At 42.9% G+C, this 18,326-nt stretch overlaps 1 protein-coding gene across 2 annotated transcripts in view; it reads left to right on the top strand.

Moving 5' to 3' along the window:
* Positions 1-18,326, top strand: part of CUX1 (cut like homeobox 1) — a 276,370-nt gene that overhangs the window by 243,863 nt on the left and 14,181 nt on the right. The window contains exon 24 of one of the 2 annotated variants that reach the window (XM_068415820.1): positions 18-2,599. The exons of the other annotated variant lie outside the window; for it this stretch is intronic. Within the exon in view, the coding sequence (XP_068271921.1) occupies positions 18-729 (712 nt within the window). The 3' untranslated portion in view covers positions 730-2,599. Of the gene's footprint in view, positions 1-17; positions 2,600-18,326 lie in introns of those variants that run through there. 2 annotated transcript variants of the gene reach the window in all.

Raw genomic sequence — 18,326 nt, 5'->3', positions numbered from 1 at the left:
TCTCCCCTGTCTCCTAGGTCTCGCATCCGCCGGGAGCTGTTCATCGAGGAGATCCAAGCCGGGAGCCAGAGCCAGGCTGGGTCGAGCGACTCTCCTTCCGCCAGAAGCAGCAGGGCCGCTCACAGCTCCGAGGGAGACAGCTGCGATGGCGTGGATGCAGAAGGCCCACCTGAAGGGAAGCCGAGTGGCCCGGAGGCGGATGAGTACAGCAATGCAACCACAAAGTCTCAGGGAGGGCCAGCGGAGTCGGCTTTCGAAGTGGGGGAAGAGGCACTGCAAGGCGCCAGGTCTTCGGAGAAAGCGGAGCCGTTCCAGGCGGAGAGCCTGGAGGACACCGACGACGAGGGCAGGCTCAGAGCACCGCGCCAGAGCTCTCCGCCGGCATCGCAGCGCCCAGGAGAAGCTCTGGAGACACTGCCAAACTCTGCCACGGAAGGGGATGCCTCTACCTCAGCTGCCTCCACCTCAGTCCTTACAGGGGAGAGCTCCTACAAGTCAAAAGAAAGTTCAGAGAAAATCTCCAGTGTGCCAAGTACGAGCTCGACGCCGGCCGCAGGCTCGCAGAAAGCCAACTCTCTTCAGAGCTTGTTCGGCTTCTCTGAGGCGGCGAGCTCCAGGAACACGCGAGACAGCTCCTTGAGGAAAAAGAAAGCGGCGAACTTGAACAACATCATCCACCGCTTGGAGAAGGCCGCGAGTCGAGAAGAGGCCGTCGAGTGGGAGTTTTGAGATTAAACTCACCCAACTCTGGAGAGCTGGGAAGTGAAACTGGACCGCTACTGGTTTTATTGTGTTGCGCACTTAACCGCCCTGCGGGCCACAGGGCAAAAACGCCATAGGCCAAGGTGCATATAGAAAACAAAAAAGGAGCGTTAAGCCCAATTTATGTTTGTGTTTTCGAGGAAGAAAACTGAAATGTGTAGTCAAGCTTTTTTGTACCCTGAAGTGTTTTTATTATTGCCCTAAGTGATTTCCACAATTTCTGGAATAACTCATACAGCTTTGCCTTGTGCCCTCCTCTTTGGTGTGGGCTTTAAAAACCGAAAAAACGGGAAAAAAAGAAAAAAAAAAATCAAACCCACATATTAAAAGGGGGCTTTTTATCTGCCATCTAATGGCTACAGAGCGATAATACACTATTATCTTCTTAAACCAGGAAAAAAGGGGAGATTTTTCAAAAAAAAAGAAAAAAAAAAGAAAGTTTTTTGTAGCTGTTCAGTTGCCACTAAGAGATTGCACAGTCAACCGACTCTAAACACACTAGTTTGGATTCCTACATATTTTCAAGAAAAGAAAAGAATCTTGTTGTTTGAAACTTTGAATTAAAAAAAAAAAAAACACATTTACTCCACATATTTTTTAACAAAACAAAAAAAAAAGTCACATCAGGAAAATATCTTAATTTGTGGTAGCTGACTTAGTGTTTTCTTGTAAGTGAAATAGAATATTGACACGTAGTGCACATTGTTTCATAGCTTTAACTGATTCTGGTCTTTTGCAGACCAGAATTTGTTTAATACACTCCATTTTAGGCCAAATCAGGACAAAAAAAAAAAATCTGAATCTAGGTATTTTATAATCTGCTTTTTAACCTCTAACCACAGAGCACGCTGATCAGACCTCATATCTAGGAGGTTTAGGAGACAACTTAGAAACAGCATGTACTTGATCATTTCACTTGGTTCGTAGCGTACAGAATTTCCTTTCAGTAAAGACAGCTCGCTCCAAAAATGTTGGCCAGTAACATTTCAGCCTGCTACTTCGGGGACGTATTCCGTACCCCGAAACATTCAGCTCACCTGGAATCGATGAAAGCGTAGTTCACGTGTACAATTGCTGTCACACACCACTAAGGAGGGGACTGGAGCTGCCTCAGATAGAGACCTTTTCCTGCTGTTGGTGGCCATTTACTGATTCTCTTCCCACCACAAGCACTGATTTTAAATACGTTTTAGTTGTGGGAAGCTTATTTTTGCGTAGATAAAGAGTACGTGGCAATGACCAGACGGGCTCTTACCAGGACGGAAATAGCCCAAACTCCAAACCAAAATGTTCATGCTCTCGAGTCCCAGTCTAGACCATTCTGCCCTGCAGAAATACAGCCTTTTTCCATTATTTTGTGCACAGGTTAGGGCTGATCAAAGTACAAATCAAATTCTAACTTGTCTCTAACTCCTCCTGTTGTCTATATGTATATGCGTGAGCATAGAGGTGTGTGGAAGGATGTGTGTGCGTGAGTGTGTGCGTGCAATTTTATACGTCTGTGTATTTTCTTACGTACTTGTGCACACATAGAGTGCATTACTGCCACCTTTTTTCAATAAGCTGTTTTATCAGTTATGGCTTCTACAAGTTTGCTAATTTAGACTCCTTTATTGCCATATCTTTAAAACTAACAATAGATGATTTCGGAATATATATATATATAAAAATATATATATATATATATAATTTTTTTTTGCTTATTTATAGGTGCTGTATTTTATTATCTGATTGTTAGGAAGGGATGAAAGGGGGCAAATATTCTTTAGAGGGATAGACTGCCGGCAGTATTGGGTATAATTTACAAGATGTAGTTGTCATACTGTATATTATTGATTGAAGACTTTTTGACCGTATTGTGTATCATTGAACTTTTGTCTTAGGTCAGCATCTTTTTGATGACACTTTAATGGTGCATTCATTACTTCTTAAGTTTAATTAATATTACTTTTCTGATTTTGGGGGAGGGAGGGATGGGGAGAGGAGTTCCGACTTTAAAGGTATGTTCCCAATATTACACCTCAGTGTGCTTGTATTAATTCATTAGTAGGATTTTTGACTGTAAGATGTGAAACCACATTTCTTGCATGATGTTTTAGAAGTTATGTATTTCATTTACAGTCTCTTAACATGCAACAGCAGCACTTAGCGCAAGTTTTCACAAATTAAGAATCAGTACACTAAAATCAATCCTTTTCATGATTAAGAAAAGAAGGCTCTAGGAGGCTGAAAGGCAGGGATTTATTTCCTATTTTTACTGCGAGCTGTTTCAGGATACCTCCTTGGGTAACTGGGGACTTGTGATGCAAAACTAAAATTGAGGAACAGAGAGAGCAACTGCCCCTTTCTGTGATGAGCTGAGGAGACTCTTTGTAATACCAGACACCAGTATGTGACAGCACGTGCTGGAAGCGGTTACGGCTTCTTACCTGGAGTGCGGTTAGTCCGTGGGAATGGCCAGCGAGGGAAGTAATGTGGTGAAGCAAAGTGTTACCTCTCTGTATCTGTACGAGGCCCTGGTGTGACTTACAAAGCACAGCTCCATCGGTAAATGCGCGTCCTGGTAAAAATACACATACCTTAATACAAGTCATAACAAGATGCATCTTCAGCCAAGAAGCAAAACTTCTGACTAGAAGATGCAGATATTTTCTTATGTTCTTTAATTTTTTTTTCTTTGTTGTTGTTTGGTTCAGGTTGGGTTTTTTTATTAATTCTAGGCAATACACTTGCCACTCTGTTTCTACTGTCCTTGTCTGCTGATTTGAGATCCAGGTGCTTGATGCAGACAAATGGTTACTCTTGGCTTTCTTGATAGTGACGTTTTTTTCTGTTTGATAATTTTTTTAAAAATTAAGATTCCCCAAACTGTTCTTGTGCCTGTGTCTATATGATTGCATTCCATGATGCTTACTGAGAGCTCTTGCTGCATTACACGACAGCAGAACTGTATTCACAGGTTGAACACAAATGCAGCACTTAAGGTCAATCTCTCTTCCTAATAAGCAATACGTAAGTGCCTTGAAACATATCTTTTTTTTTTTCTGTTTATTTTTATTTTGCTTTTCAGGTTTCCACTAGTTCTTTAGGATTCTTTAGCGTCTGCCCAGTTTTTTTAATGCTGTAATAATTTTTAAAAAGCATATCCGTAGCTTGCCCTAGAGGAAATCTTTCTTTTATGACACTAACTGTTAATTCTAAGCTCCATTATTACATTTGAATCATGTAATTTTGCTGGATAAAGACAGCATTCATAAGTCAGAAGTCACTCCATCCTGCCAAGGGTTGTCATTGGTATCTATTATACAGTTAATCAAATAAAATGCTGTCAGTATTTCCTATATTTTTGGCACTTTATTAATGGCTTAGCTCCTTTTGTCGTTTCATATTTAATGATCTGCGTTGAATGTGGATTAGCCTGCTGAGATGCTGTTGGGGTGACCCGGGCCGTCCTGCCGGGAGTCACTTTGGGTTCCTTAGTGACCACTTTATTTAAGGGCACGGGCAGACGAACACCCTCAGACTGAGCTCATAGAGTTTTAAGTGATGTTCCCAGCTGTTTGTTCCTGATTTTTAGCCAAGGTCACAGCTGCTTTTCTCGTCAGTGGAAAGTAAAACGGATTTGCTTGAACTACTGCTGAGATTGTCTCGTTGGAGATGAGTTACCTACTGGCTTTCCAAACTGGCCGAGACCTCCCCGGTTTAGAGACTGAACTTCAGCAACGCTGAAGGACTTTGGCTATATTTTTGATGAAGTGCGGCGTTTGAAAGTAAAGCTTTTAGGAAAACGTGTATTGGAATAACTTTTTTTACTTCATTAAAAGAAAAGGATAAAAAGCTGGAGGAGAAGAAATGCCAAAGAGCAGCACGGTGGCTTTTTACCCTCCTGGGTCGCCGATTACGCGGGGAGGGAAAAGGCGTTATTTAGGCACGTGTGACGTGGGGCTCGTCTCGCGGGGCAGCCGCTTTGTGGCAACAGAGCCCTCGCTGATGGCGTTTCTTCTCCTGATGGATAAAAGCACAGGTAGTTTTCAGAAAATCTGTAATGTTTTTTCTTGAGGTTCTTTTTGTTTTCTCTTTCTGTTTCCAGTTCCAGGCTCTTACTAAAGCTGTGGATGAAGGGCCCAGACTATCTTAACAGACATACCTTTATACTGCGGTTGAAATTGTCGGGTTTTCTCTCTGGATGGTTAGGGAAGGAAAAAAGTTTAATACTTCGTTTGCTAAAAGCAAGAGAAAGAGCATCCCTTGTTAGAGGGGTCATACAGTGTGACTGTTGATACGCTTCCATTTTTCAGGATACAGATTTCAGATAACAGAATTGCACATGCTTATTGGCAGAAATGCATTTGATTACAATTACTGTTGATGCCGTAAAATTTGACCATTTTATTTATTCAACTGTAAAATGCCTATAAATAGAGCCACTCTTTAAAGGAACCTGTATCCCAATATGAGCACTCTGCCCATATTGTGAATTAGTGAGTCCTTTAGTAATAAACTCCTTGCTGTAGTAGGAAAGATCTATCTTACAGTTCAAAAGAAAAGAAATTATGTGCCTTTCTCATTAGGTGAAAGATCTTTGCATTATTTTTATGTAACTTGTTCATATGGGAATGGTGTAGAGGAGGGGGTTCAGGAACACGACAGAATTCTATGCAATATTCTCTGATCCAATTACTTAAAAGTTGCTATTTTTCAGTCCTTTAATGGGAGAAGTAGTAAGTTAGAGAAGTGCATCGTTCTGGTGGTAATTCAAACTGCAAAGCTGATAAATTCACATCAAATAGGATTGAGGGAAATCTGACAAAATAATGTAATGAAATAATGGAAAATGCTAACAGTGATTGCAGTCCCCACTAGCACAGCTGCAGTCAGAAGTCTGTCATTTTCCATCTTAAAATTATTCAAGTATTCTTAAAACTTACATGAAATAAAAATGCTCCTGGCAAAAACAGGACAGGTTAGAAACGGGGCGGGGGGGGAACAATATTTTGACCATATATAAATTATGAGAATACACGAAAAAGTAATTGGTTTTGGACACTTCTTTGCACTTAAATACAAAATAGTTTATTTAAACTGAAATGTCGCAGTAATCTGGACCAGTGCCTTTAGCGAGGTTGCGAAGAGATCGGTAATCGTAGTGATTTGTTGCAAACCAAAATGGTGGTGACATCGTAACGTGCAGATGAAGGGCACTATTTTTGCTTCATTTGTGTCTCTTTCTAACAAGTGAGTTTCTTGAATTATCTCTTCTTGCTGCTTCTCCCAGTGTACGTATCCCAGGATATTCTCTGTCTTAAAGCCACTGGGTACGGCTGAGCTGCGAGCGTTTCTTGAGGACTATCAGATGCGTAGCAGGGGAAGAAGAAAAACTGGTTCTTAGGTGGGGGCCAGATTTAATGTTCACTAAAACCAACTCAAGTCTTTCCTGTGAGCGAGTGGCAGTTTTGGCCCTGATGAGACAAGCTGCTTATAGCCTCGTACTCCTAAACGTAACTCACACAGATAAAACAGCAGCGTTCTGTTCACTCCTGCGCTGACCTGCTACTCTCCCCTTGCACTTTCTGTTGCCCCACTGTTTCAACATCAACATTTTCTTCCTTTGTGTTGCATATACAATCAACTTATTTTAAAAAAATAGAGAATTTTAAAATTCTGTACAAACAAAACATTTTTTTTCCCAGCAGTTTAAAATCTTGCCGGATGGTTTTAAATTGCAAGGAGAATCACTGGCGTGGAAAGCACGAGATCTGAATTTCTTTTCTGGCTCAACCTTCTTAGTTTGAAAAGTAGCTTCGTTGTCCCTGTCTCCTTCACATACGTATTTAAGCTCTAAAATGTAGAAATATTATTTCACCAATTTGTTCTTTCCTCCCCATCTCTTTTATGGGATATATTGACTATACCATATATAAAATATAGTTAATAATGAACTTTATAGCAAGAAAAGCCCTTTATGTTATGCCTAGGGACTGATTTGTCCTACATGACCAGGTCATGTACTATACCCTACCCTATTAATATGCAAGGATAAAAAGGTTTTATGCTCTGAAGGTGAAATCTATCCTTTTGGAGAAGGTTAGCGTTAGGCCTGTGCACTTATGTTTTCAAAAAGCCTTAAAAGTAGGTATGTAAGTGGTGCCATCTCTCTCCTCAGGGATGATTTCCCCCCCCCAGCCAAGTGATACTGTGGCATATTTAATACTAGTTATTAGCTGTAAGGTCATTTTCCAGTTGAAGGAAGTCATTCGTTGAGTTTTTATTAGTGAGCCTCCTCACTGGCATCCTCTGGTGCAGCCAAGGACTGATGGAGGCACCAGACCTGCTTTTCCCAAAATCTGGGCACTCTGTGTCAACCCCAAAGTCCTTGTGTCTGTGGAGTCTGCGTTTCTACAGCGATTTTGTGAATGGAAAAAACCTGATCTGATTCCTGGGCTTTATTTTCATTGCTATTCACAAACATGTTCTGGCACTAAAGTGCGTTAAAAGGAAATGCCTCCTTTTAAAAAATTAATATGATTATTGTATTTTTCCTTGTCCAGCTATTCTATAAAGGACAATTGCTGCCATTTTTCAAACTTGCTTTACTCACACTGATGTTAGTAGATTTTTGCCACAGTTCTGCAGATTTCTTATTATTAAAACTGTTGGTTTCATGGTATCATTTCACTTTCTTTGCATCTTGAAACAGCCAAGTGCAGAGAATGACTGAATTCTTAACCATAACGAAATAGTGCAGGAAAGAGTACAGCAGAAGTAGATGCTTAAAGTCCCCGTGATGTCGTGTCTTTGACTTTTTGTTTGAATTTTAGAGGTATTTGTACTATGTAGTACAATCTTCATCCAAAGATCCTTGGAAATGGAGAGTCATGCCAGGAATTTCCTGCTGTTACGGTGACATACCTGCTTTTTGCATAGTTACTGTGTAATTCTGTGGTAATGTTCGTAACGACGCAATCTCTCTCTTGATAACAAGAATAATGGTGTTAAGTTGCGTTATCCTCTTCTCTCTATGCGGGTAATTAATATGCATTTTTAGGAGTTGCTAAATGTGTAGGGTTCCAGTATGGAAGAGCCCCTCTGTATATGTAGCACTTATGTGCTGGGTCTTAATGGTGTAGTAGAATTGGTACAGCCAAATTCATGAAAACATTTGGGGTGTAGGTGAGTGAGAGCTTAAAACCAATATATATTTTAATGTGTAGAGGATGCCGTTTTCCCACTTGTCAGATAAGTTCCCGGTTGTAAAGAGGGGATTAGCCATCTGAGAGATCAGATTGTTTGAGATACGCAGGTTTAGCTGACGAGGAGGGGGAAGATCACGTTCAGAATACACAAAAATAATTCCAAGGGTCTGAGCTGTGCAAAAGCCAAGTAATTTGAAAGCAAGGGTTAAACCTTGTCTGCAGCATCCTGTGACGGTTGGTCTGTAGGTTTTGCTTTGAGACAGCCTGCAGGGAGTTAGTATGCCAGGTATTGACACATGTAAAATATACTCTGCTAGATCTGTGGACAGCGGGGAGGTGAACAGTAAAGACATCTGCAACGTATTTAAAACAATCACAAGAACAGCTGATCAGTAAATTAAGCCAAGTATCAAATTAAAGCACGCGGTTTGTTCTTGCTCTCCCTAAGATGAAAATTCAAGTATTCTAACTTAGAACATAGAAATTCTTCTTAGAGATAGAAATTCTCTATCCTGCAGCTCCTCTCAAAAGGTAAGCGTATGTTTTCAAGAGGAGAAATAAAACTTGGCACTTGACTTGCTCTGAAGTACAATCTTCTCTCCAAGTAACTACAAAAACTATTTTTTACAATCAGTCTTTCAATCAGACTTCTCTGGCTTTCGTTAGCTTACGTTAGACCCTTAGTGCTATTTTGATGTATTATTTATATGTGGGTAAATTATTACTAGCTTTAAAAGTGTTTCCAAAGTACCTGGTTACCTCTGGATGCTGGTACAGGCTATACAGGGAGTACTTGAGCATCTAGTTCGTAAAGGAGGCATGTGGGGAATAAGCAAGGTCACATCTGTATCGTACTTTCTTTTTCCTTGATCAGGGCTTCCATTTCCTTCTCGCCTCCTCTAGAGAGATGGAGACCATGGATTGTTTTTTTTTTCTGTGGGGGAAAGATTTTAGTTTAGCTTGAAATTATTTTATTTTCATTCAATAGGCATGTCATCAAAATCCTGTTTGTTAACCGCGTTTCCTGGTGAGTTTTTAGTTTTTGCTACTTTCCTAAAATTTACTATTTAACAAACTTTCTGTACTTGGAAAGCTACGTGCCTTATTTCCTGATCTCTTCATGGAGAATAATCTAAAGCACAGTGATCTAGACTGCAGCGTTCACGGCCGATTTTCATTTGGGTGGGGGGAAAGAAAACACGGCTCGAGGAGCATCCAGTGGCCCGCCGTGAGTTGCCCCTTTGCTAACGAGCACTTCAAACACTGTGCGTTAAATCTTTGTGCAATAGAAGTTCTCATTCTGCGTTCGGAGGTTCGTGTCCCAGCCGCCAAACGCAGCGAGCACGAGCTCTAGTTTAGGAGAATTCAGGTTCCTTGGGGGGCGAGGATAAAATCTCTCCTTCTGGGTTGGCTCCAGCAGCACGGCGGGGTCTGGGGTTAGAAAGCCCAGCATCGCCCGGCAGCGTTAATGCTCCTAAGGCTCCGTCTCACCCGGCGTACTCGTAGGTCTGTCAGCGTTCATGAAACACCCGTGCACTTCAGCTATCGCTAACTGCCACCGTGTCCTCTTGTGCCATCAGTGATACATGCTGTGTTCTCTCCCGCGCCCAGAGCCGCGTTGTCTCTGGATGGCGAGGCACTGTAAAGTCATTCCAGTCTGCAGTTGGGTTTGTAAAGAACAGGCTTCCACCCACCGGCATCCTCAGCCCTTACCAGCGCTTCGGTGGTGTTTTTCAAGCTTGCTCTCTCTTCAGCATCATAAGGTGAAATATATAAAGGCGGTTTGTGATTAGGAAAACAATCTAATATTTCCTATTTATGAGATTAATTTTAACAGTTTCTTTTTTGAGGTTTGTTTTTGTTTGATATAAACACAACAGGAGTATACATATCCCCTAAAAGGCCGTTGGAGAAAGTTTGGGCTGTCCTAGCGATGGAGCGGGGTGGTGTCGGCTCGTCAGAGTACCCATATCATTGTGCCCCTGTTGTGTTTTCTAGAGCAATCATTTTCTTTTTTAAAAAAAAAGTATTTTATCTAAATGCCTAATAAATAATATTATTTAAATAGTTTTAAAGTAATTTAGGACTGAGAATAAGAAGCCTCAGTTGTGAGAGAAGAGACTTAAAATATACAGATAGAGAAAATACCCTTAGCCTCCTAGAGCCTCTACTGAGAATGTCATGAAGATGCAGTGCCCCTTTGTCAGAGTACATTGCAATTTACGCAAGAGTGTTAATTTAAAATGAGAGACTGGTTTCCTGTGATGTTCATCTTTGTTGGCATATGTTTGAATTTCTGAATTCAGAGCTGATTTTTCTTCTCATTCAAAGTTGGTCGAGGAAAAAAAGAAAAAAGAAAAAAAAAATCACCTTGTGCGGCAGCAGCTTTTCCTGGTGTGAACTCTGGAAATACACGTTGTGAATCGATCTGTGTCACGGAGGAGCTGTTTAGTTCTCTTGTGGTGTCGAAACACGTTCAGGCAGGCTTTCCCTGGCTAGGTGAGCGGCAGAAAAGCTGCGTAAGCCAAACCGAAAAGCGCTGCGCTAGAAATCCCCCCTTGCTCTTCGCAGGGGAGCGTGTGTCTGCACGAGGGACGATGCCGAGGGCCTCCGGCCAGCGCCGAAGCAGCCGGCCCCGCAGTCAAACCTTACGGGGGGCAGAGATGGAAGGTGCTGGGCTGGTTGGAGGGGGCACATCACCACGTGTGTGGATTTGGAAGCAAATCCAAAAACTTTGCCTTTCGAGGGTGTCCCACTAAAAACCATCAGATGAATTTCCCACGCGAGGTTCTTCCCTTCTGGCGTAGTCTGAAAGAAAAAAGAAAAAGCCCTACGGTAACTCTTGGATAATCTCTGCCAGACAAACAAGGTTGTTGCTCTCAGAAAACTCTATGCATTTCTGTGTTGAAAAGCGTTTTCTACCGTTCCTTTCCCGACAGCGGGCGCCGCGTGCCCTGCTCGCTGGAAATGCTGCGCGATGTCAAGTGTACGAATTTGGACGTTCATTCCAAAGCAGATGGAGGCTGGCTGGGGAGGGGGGGGGGGGATAGTCTTTTTTTTTTTTTTTTTTTTTTTTAAAATTGTTTCCCTCATATCCCTTTTCATTTTTTTTATTAAAAAATTAACTCTTTGCATTTGTGCAATAACTACTTGCCATGATAATGGGCAGACCTTTGAAATGCCCCGACTACTAACACAGCACAAGATGAACTCAAACAGAAAGTGGTGTACTTTTTCCTGAGAACTTTTTTTTTTTTTTTTTAATAATAAGCTCAGTTTTTACCCCAGTGTATTGTGGTGTCTTACATTTTTAGCAGTATTTTATATTTTTTCTGTAACGCACTAAGTCTTAGATGTTTTTAGAGCTTGTTTGTTATATTCACAATCACAGATTTTAAAAAAAAAAAAAAAGATCCTCACAAAGACCCAATTGACCAAAAAAAAAAAAAAAAGTGTCATTTTTTTTGTACAAGTAGCTTTGAGAAGCCCACATTGTGTTGCTGTGACTCATCTTTTGTAACATTTTATTTCTTGGTATTTGTTTAAACATAAAAAGTAAGAGTTTATATGGCTGGCAGTAGCAGGGCAGCGCTCCCTCCGTCAGCAGAATGGCATTGTTTCTTCTGTCTTTGTTTGGTTAGCCATATAATGTTTGTTCTCAGCACTGTACAACGGTCCCTATATGATATGGAGAAGCAATATCACTGTATGAAACTCACACGATGTATTATTATTATTATTATTCACTAGCACCCTAGGTGTGATAATTGAAGTAAATATCTTTTATACAAACACAATTACGCGTGGGCTGTCTTTATTAAGGTGAGACCTGAGTCCAAGCAGCAAACATTTACATTGGTGGTTCTGTTTCAGTGATGTCCAGGGGAATGAAGGGGTCGGGTCTGGTGGGGATTTGTGTTTGTGCAGGGGAGGAAAATTGCCTTTTTGTGTATCAGTTTGTAGGGGTGGGGGGAAATGTTTTCAATACCTTAAATATTGAAGTGTTGGATTTCCCAGCTGTCTCCTTTTTTCAGTGACATTCAAGTGTGACGACTCCTGCTGCAGTCAGTGGGAGGTGGACACTTGGCTTTGTGGGCAGAAAAGATGTGCTTTGGGTCTGAGACTGCAAGGGGGATTGTTCTGAGCACCATAATGATATATTAGCTACTTTTAAAAAATTCAGTTAAAGATGTCTGAGGTCAGAAGTGCTTTACATTCAAAAAATGAAAATGTAAAAGAATTTTACCAGATATTTGACTCACTGTTTATTTTTACAGATGCTTTATATAAAGATAAATTCCTGTTCTAGTGCCTTATGAGATGTTGTTCCTATAAATATACTCAATATTTACAGAGTCTAGAATTTGAGGTTTGGTAAGGAACAGATGTTTTAATCCATCAGTGGCATTATGTCCTAAAAACTAGTAGAATAAAGCTTTAGCTTGAATGCTCTGGATTTTAGGTAGAGCGTGTGTGTGAGCGCTTGCCTGTGTGCTGCTGTTTTAGCTGGCGTGCTCATGTTGGTTTTTGAATTGTGAATCGGAGATTATTTCGGGGAACTACATTTATTTACATCGTCTCCTGCAGTACGTATCTTAAATCTTTTTCCTCCCAGGCTGTAAGCTCGTGTGTTGGGTGCCTCCTCGTAGGCTGAGTTTCCTGTTGGTTGGGTATGTTCAGCCTGGCACGAGGAGTTCTGGAGGGCCAGGCTGGACGTTTGCTGTAGTTGTGTCCCAGAAAGTCCAGCTGGCTGTCCTGGAGAGCGGGGAGTCGGGCTGGGCTTTCCCAGTGCGCTCCCTCCCTCCAGCCATTGCCGGGATCCATCCAGCCCGTGTCACGCGCCGGTGCCCTGGTGCAGAGTAGCACTTCGCCCAGGTTAACGTTTGTGTTCGATGTGTGTCTTGGCCAACCTTAGCTTTGGTTAGTTCTGCAGGATTGCGTGGGATACTCTTCAAAATGTATCAAAAAATGCTGTTTAATGCTTTCATTTCTTTATAAATGTGTGTTTTCTGCTTTTGAAACGTCTGTGATGAGTTGTTCCACATGATGTAAAGGTTCTAGGTTTAACACTGGTTTTTTCCCTACTATTTAATGACTGGTCAAACTGTTGATTGCTATAAATGGCATTCTATTGTATAATTTGACGCTAATCCTTTTAAGCTTGATACTAAACATCTACACTTTTAAAGTGCTATGACTCAAGTTGGTTAATTTGTATATTTATAACCTGCACTTTTCTTTAGGTATGGTGGTATCGGCACTGAACTACTAAAATCGCACACGTGGTCATAAGTGAATGATACATTATACTGTGAGCAGCTGACGTGGTGCTTTTGGGCCCCACTTCTTTCCATTTCAAAATGCTATCATTTTCTTCTAAGTATTTCTGTTTTAATGGAAGTGGTAAAGAAATTGTGTGCTTGCCAACAGAGGGCTTCAGAAAACATGATTTGATTACAGTAGAGCATTTTATTTTCTTTTTGCTCCAAGCTATGGGAAACTGATAAGAAAATTCAAACTGTTTTCTTGAACTCTTCCTAGTTACCCATGTAATTATGTTCATGCCCTTGGAAATAATCCATTCTTCTATGAAATCTCTATCCTTACGGGGTGAATTTAGTAAGCAGTACTGTGTTTCTTTGCTGGGGGCTGTTTATTTTGGAGTGGCTGGGCCAGGAGGAAAGGGGAGGAGAAATCCTTCAAACCTTCCCTTCCTGGCAGGCCCTCAAAATGTGAAAAGAAAGGAGGAAAAGGAAGGGAGGGAGCAGAAATCTTGCCTGCACCTCCTCTGCCAGCAGCTGGCAGAGAAACCCCGGGACCTGGGTAGTGAGCTGCTGCATGGTGGGCATTCATCTCGCTGTGGTTTGGTAGCTCATTTTGCTCTTCCCCAAGGCCGCTTTCACAGATGTATCGAAGGGCACTGATGAAAAGGGCTGCAGGGGACTCAAAGAAGGATGCTCCTGTATCGTGATGAGCCTGGCAGCTAGGGTGAGGGGTCTTCTCCCTGTGCTCCCAGCCCTTTGTCACTTAGGCAGATGAAGTCTCACATTTTGTCCTCAGGGTGTTGGATATGATCTGCTTTTTACTGTCCCTGTTTTTTTCTTGTCTTTCTGACAGCACATGAAAGTAGAAATGAGAACGGTTGTTCTTGCTGCTGTCACTGGTGCCAGTCCCAGCCCTTGGCATCTAGGACTGCACATCTTCTGCATACACCCCTGAAGGAGGTCACTGAAGGTTCTTGATGTCTTCTCTTACAGCCTCTATATCTGCAGAGCAACCTCATCTCTTCATTCTTGGAGCTTTTCCGGGGCTGGTAACTGTGGCTAAAGGCTAGGCAGATTGTGCTAGGGGTTGCAGATGGCTTTTAGAGATGTCGTCATTCCTTTCTTTTCATCATCTGCTTTCTTTTTTTGCCCTTTTAGAAAGCTTGCAGAAGGTCTGATCAGAGAATAATCTTGTGGCAGGTACAGAGGTGATAAACAAGGACAGCCTGATTGCTACCCATAAGGAAAGTTTCAGGCCAAGATGATTCCCAGACTAACATAATTCAGGCATTTTGGCTACTCAGGGCTCTTGAAGCTGACTGACTTTTCCTCCCACTTTGGAGATTTCTAGAGAGGTTGCTTTGAAATGTTCCAAAAGCGCAGTTCTTGTGTGACTTCTGCATGTTAGTGGGATATCTGGAGCACTTGATCTCCAATATCTTTATTCACTCTGGGGAGATTCTTGGAAGAATATACACCCTTCAGGTGATGGTAATGTTTCTTCATTGCTTTGTGTGAGGTGAGGTGAACCTCAGGAGATGGCTCAACTGGACTTTAGTGCTACAACCTCCTCTTCAGTCTTCACCTCTGAACAGATTTGCACTAGAGGACTCTGCTAGATTTGAGAGACAGGGCTCTGATGCCATATAGAAAATAAACATTAAATCATTCCTTTCCACCTTGTCCTGTTTCTCAGCCTACTGACAGCTCACAGCAACGATGGCCCCAAGGAAAAGGCATTGCATAAAGTTAAGACAGACTGAATGACTCCCACACAACTCTGGACCATACAGAAATGCTGTCCCACTCTATGAAAAGGTCAAGACAGAACTAGAACCGTTGAGGTGTACAACGCGGAAAGGCCTTTGACAACCTTTCTGTTCCAGAAAGGATTTTGGCTCAGATCTTTCTTCCTTGGCATCTTCATAGACCAAAAAGAGGACAGAGAAAATCACCTGGTTCATCCAGGACTCAGTCTGCAGCGTATGCACGGTGTCCCACTCATCCCTTCAGTTACAAAGCACAGAGCCAAGTCATCTCCCTTTGGTTCTCCTGGAAGGGAAGCAGGACTTTGGGCAATAACTGTACTGTCTTTTTCAGACTTCCTTAAAAGCTAAATGCCAAGTATTTCAAGAGCCTGAAATTGTGCCTTAATTTATGTATAAACCTGGGAGCTCTGGCATCAGGTAGAACCAGAGGTAAGACTTTGTTGGCTTAAAAAGGCTCATGGGAGAGAGATGCCAAAAAGCCTTAGCACTTATTTCTACATGGGGAAGAACGACCATTTCAAGTTCTAAGTAACTGCCCACAGCAACCTGGTCATTAACCAGAGTGGCCCAACATGGGAAGAGGTTGAACATGGTAGAAAAATCGAAGGACCCATGGCAGACACAGTTTCCTGCTTCTCCCTTTGGCTCCTGCTCCTCATCCTGGCACGCTCAAGCACCAGTGTTTGTGTTGAGTGAGTCTCCAGCTTTGTGCCTTCATGTCAAGGTACTCCAAGATTTAGTTATCTTGCCATCATCTTCCTTCCAGTCAATAAAATAGTCTTAAAACCTTTGAAGTAGTGAGTTTCGATGCACTTCAGTTGACTTCTGAGAGGATAGTTGTTCAAAGAAAGCTCCTAGCGTGCCACATCACTTCTCTGCTTCTTTTCTTACAGTTATGTAAATCCAAGGAGGCCAGACAGTAATGGAGGGAGATTAAAAAGTAACCATAAGGCAAATCAGGGTGTGAACTTGCAGAGCATCAGCTAATTTGCAGTAACTGCCCGTGTGTGTGCTCCTACCCTGCAGATCCCTTCAGCAATACCACTTACCTCTCATTTCCTTCAGGCTCAGAGGATGCACATGAGCAGTTACTCAGGTCTCGTGGATGTGTAGCAAGTTACAGCCTATCTCACCCCAAGGTGATTCATTCATCTGTCTGTATCCCCAGTAATCAAGCCACCATCTTATGGAAAGATTGCCTCTCATTTATTTATGTCTGGCCTTATAACTTCAAACTAAGTTGCTAGTATGTCTTAATTTTCTCCATCTGTGAAAACAGATGCTGTTTATTTTGGATGATTTGCCAAGGGAGTCCAATTGCTGGGGCTTGTTACAGGAGTCAAAGTTGCTGTTGCTCCATGACAGCGCTGGGCTCGCTGTCTCGCAGGCGCTCCCGATGAGCCCCTACATCTGCTGGGCTCGGACCTCCCAGCACACGTGCCTGTGGAGCCTGGGGCTCCTCGATACTCACTACAAGGATTTTAACTTGCAGCTAGGAAGGAGCATGAGACTGACAGGGCTCTCCACAATGAAAGAAGTGTGAGGTTCATCTAAATCTTTTATGCTCAGTTTGGGACCATTTTGTTTCCTCTCTGCGTGAGACACCTTTGTGTCTCACCACGTAGCCTGTCTACACAGACGCTTCACATTGTTTCAGAAACACATCTCTTGGCAATGTCACCTGTGGCTGTGCTCCTCAGGCGGTGGGTTGTAGGTACGTTTAGACTTCCCAGGACAGACATCTTTACAGCATCCTCTCTGAGCAGAGGCTCTTCCTCATCACTCATTCAGTTTTGGGCAAGATGTGATGCTTTTCAAGAGCTTTACCAATATTATTCTTCGCGATGGATGACCAGGCTTTTGCAAAGTGGTTGGTTCCTTGCAGAGGACCTGATCCCCCTCCCCACTCATGTTGGGCATTTCATCAGGCCAGAAGTTCAGTGATACAGAAAAGACTTGAAGATTTGGTCAGTCACACAGGGTATGCGGGAAGAGGCTTGTGGCTGATTGTTGTCCTGAAAGGTGCTTCTCTTCAAGCCCAGGATTCCCCAGGAGGGTCTGGCTGTGGTTTGAAGGTGCTAGCCCAAGTTCAGCTGTTGGCAGCCAAAGTTCAGTGGTTGCACTGGGGACCAGCTCTTCGCCCCAGCTTTGTTGCAGGTGGTTCTGACAAAATCCTGTGATCCTGTCCACAGAAACTGTTTTTAATGCCCAATGTGTTACTGGCCAGCAAGGCCAGGTGAAAGCTCAGGGATTTAGGATCAGTGTCACGGGGGATTTGAATTAAGAAAACCCTGATCAAGGACAGTTCACTCAGCCAACTGCTCTCTAGGAACTTCACAAGAGGCCCATGACAAACTCCTGGTCCAGCTCCCATCTGCTCTGCCACCTTCCCCAAGGACTCCCAGGAAAGCAGAAGGTATTTTTCAGCAATACTCCAATCTCAGCTGTTTATTTTCTGTGTATCAGGTGGAGCCAACAAGGAAAAACCAGACCTGCCAGTGCCAAGCAGCACTGCAGTGTGGCACCAGGCCGGGCGGGTGACTTCTGCCGGCATTCGGTTGCCCAGTTGCTGCACTTCTCTCCATGAGGCGACAGCAATGTCGGCCTGTTTCTCCATTGCCTCAAAAGTCAGCAATGGCAGAGTTTGAGGCTAAAGATACATGGTTTAAAATCCCAGTTTCCCCAGGGCTTGACGTCTTCTGTCCCATTATCTTCTGCAGTACCTCTCCGTCTTCCGCAGCTTTTGAAGTATTTGCACATCTGACGGGTCAGAGCGGGGGCTTTCCAGCACAGCAGCTTAGAGCAGACAAAGGCAGATTTTCTTTTGCTCCATCTCAATGCTTGAGCTGACCTGCCGTCCTGGGAGAGCCGTCCACCCGCTGCTGGAGGTGAAGGGTTCCTGGCAGAGAAGTGATGAGCTCGCAGGTGGCCAGTGCCCCTTTGAAAAAAAGAAAGTTATGATTAAAAAAAAAACACACCAAAAAACAACTGTGAAAAGAGATACTGAGGGGGAGATGAGAGAGAAACTCCATGGATTTCGGTTGCTTTCAGTGTCAGACACAGTTCCAGCCTTTTCTGTTTTCATGGACAGTTTGTAGAAGACTGGCCAATGTCAAGGCAGTGAAACCCAAGGGAGGAAGGATGTGGCTTGCTTTAAAACTGGGAGATGTGTTTCTTCGGTGACCATTTCTTCTCCTAAGCAAACTGGAAAACTCTGTCCATGAGTTTTTCTCAGGAAAAAAAAGATCATTTAAGAGAGAAACTCAGGAGCTGGGATCCAGGGCTCAGGTCTCCTTCGGCAGGATGCCAAAGCTCAGTTCTGCAGAGGTTTTTTGGGC

The sequence above is a fragment of the Nyctibius grandis genome, chromosome 18, assembly GCF_013368605.1.
Source record: "Nyctibius grandis isolate bNycGra1 chromosome 18, bNycGra1.pri, whole genome shotgun sequence".
Classification (NCBI taxonomy): domain Eukaryota; kingdom Metazoa; phylum Chordata; class Aves; order Nyctibiiformes; family Nyctibiidae; genus Nyctibius; species Nyctibius grandis.
Note: the sequence above shows the minus strand (reverse complement) of the source record. Positions and strands in the feature narration are given on the sequence as shown.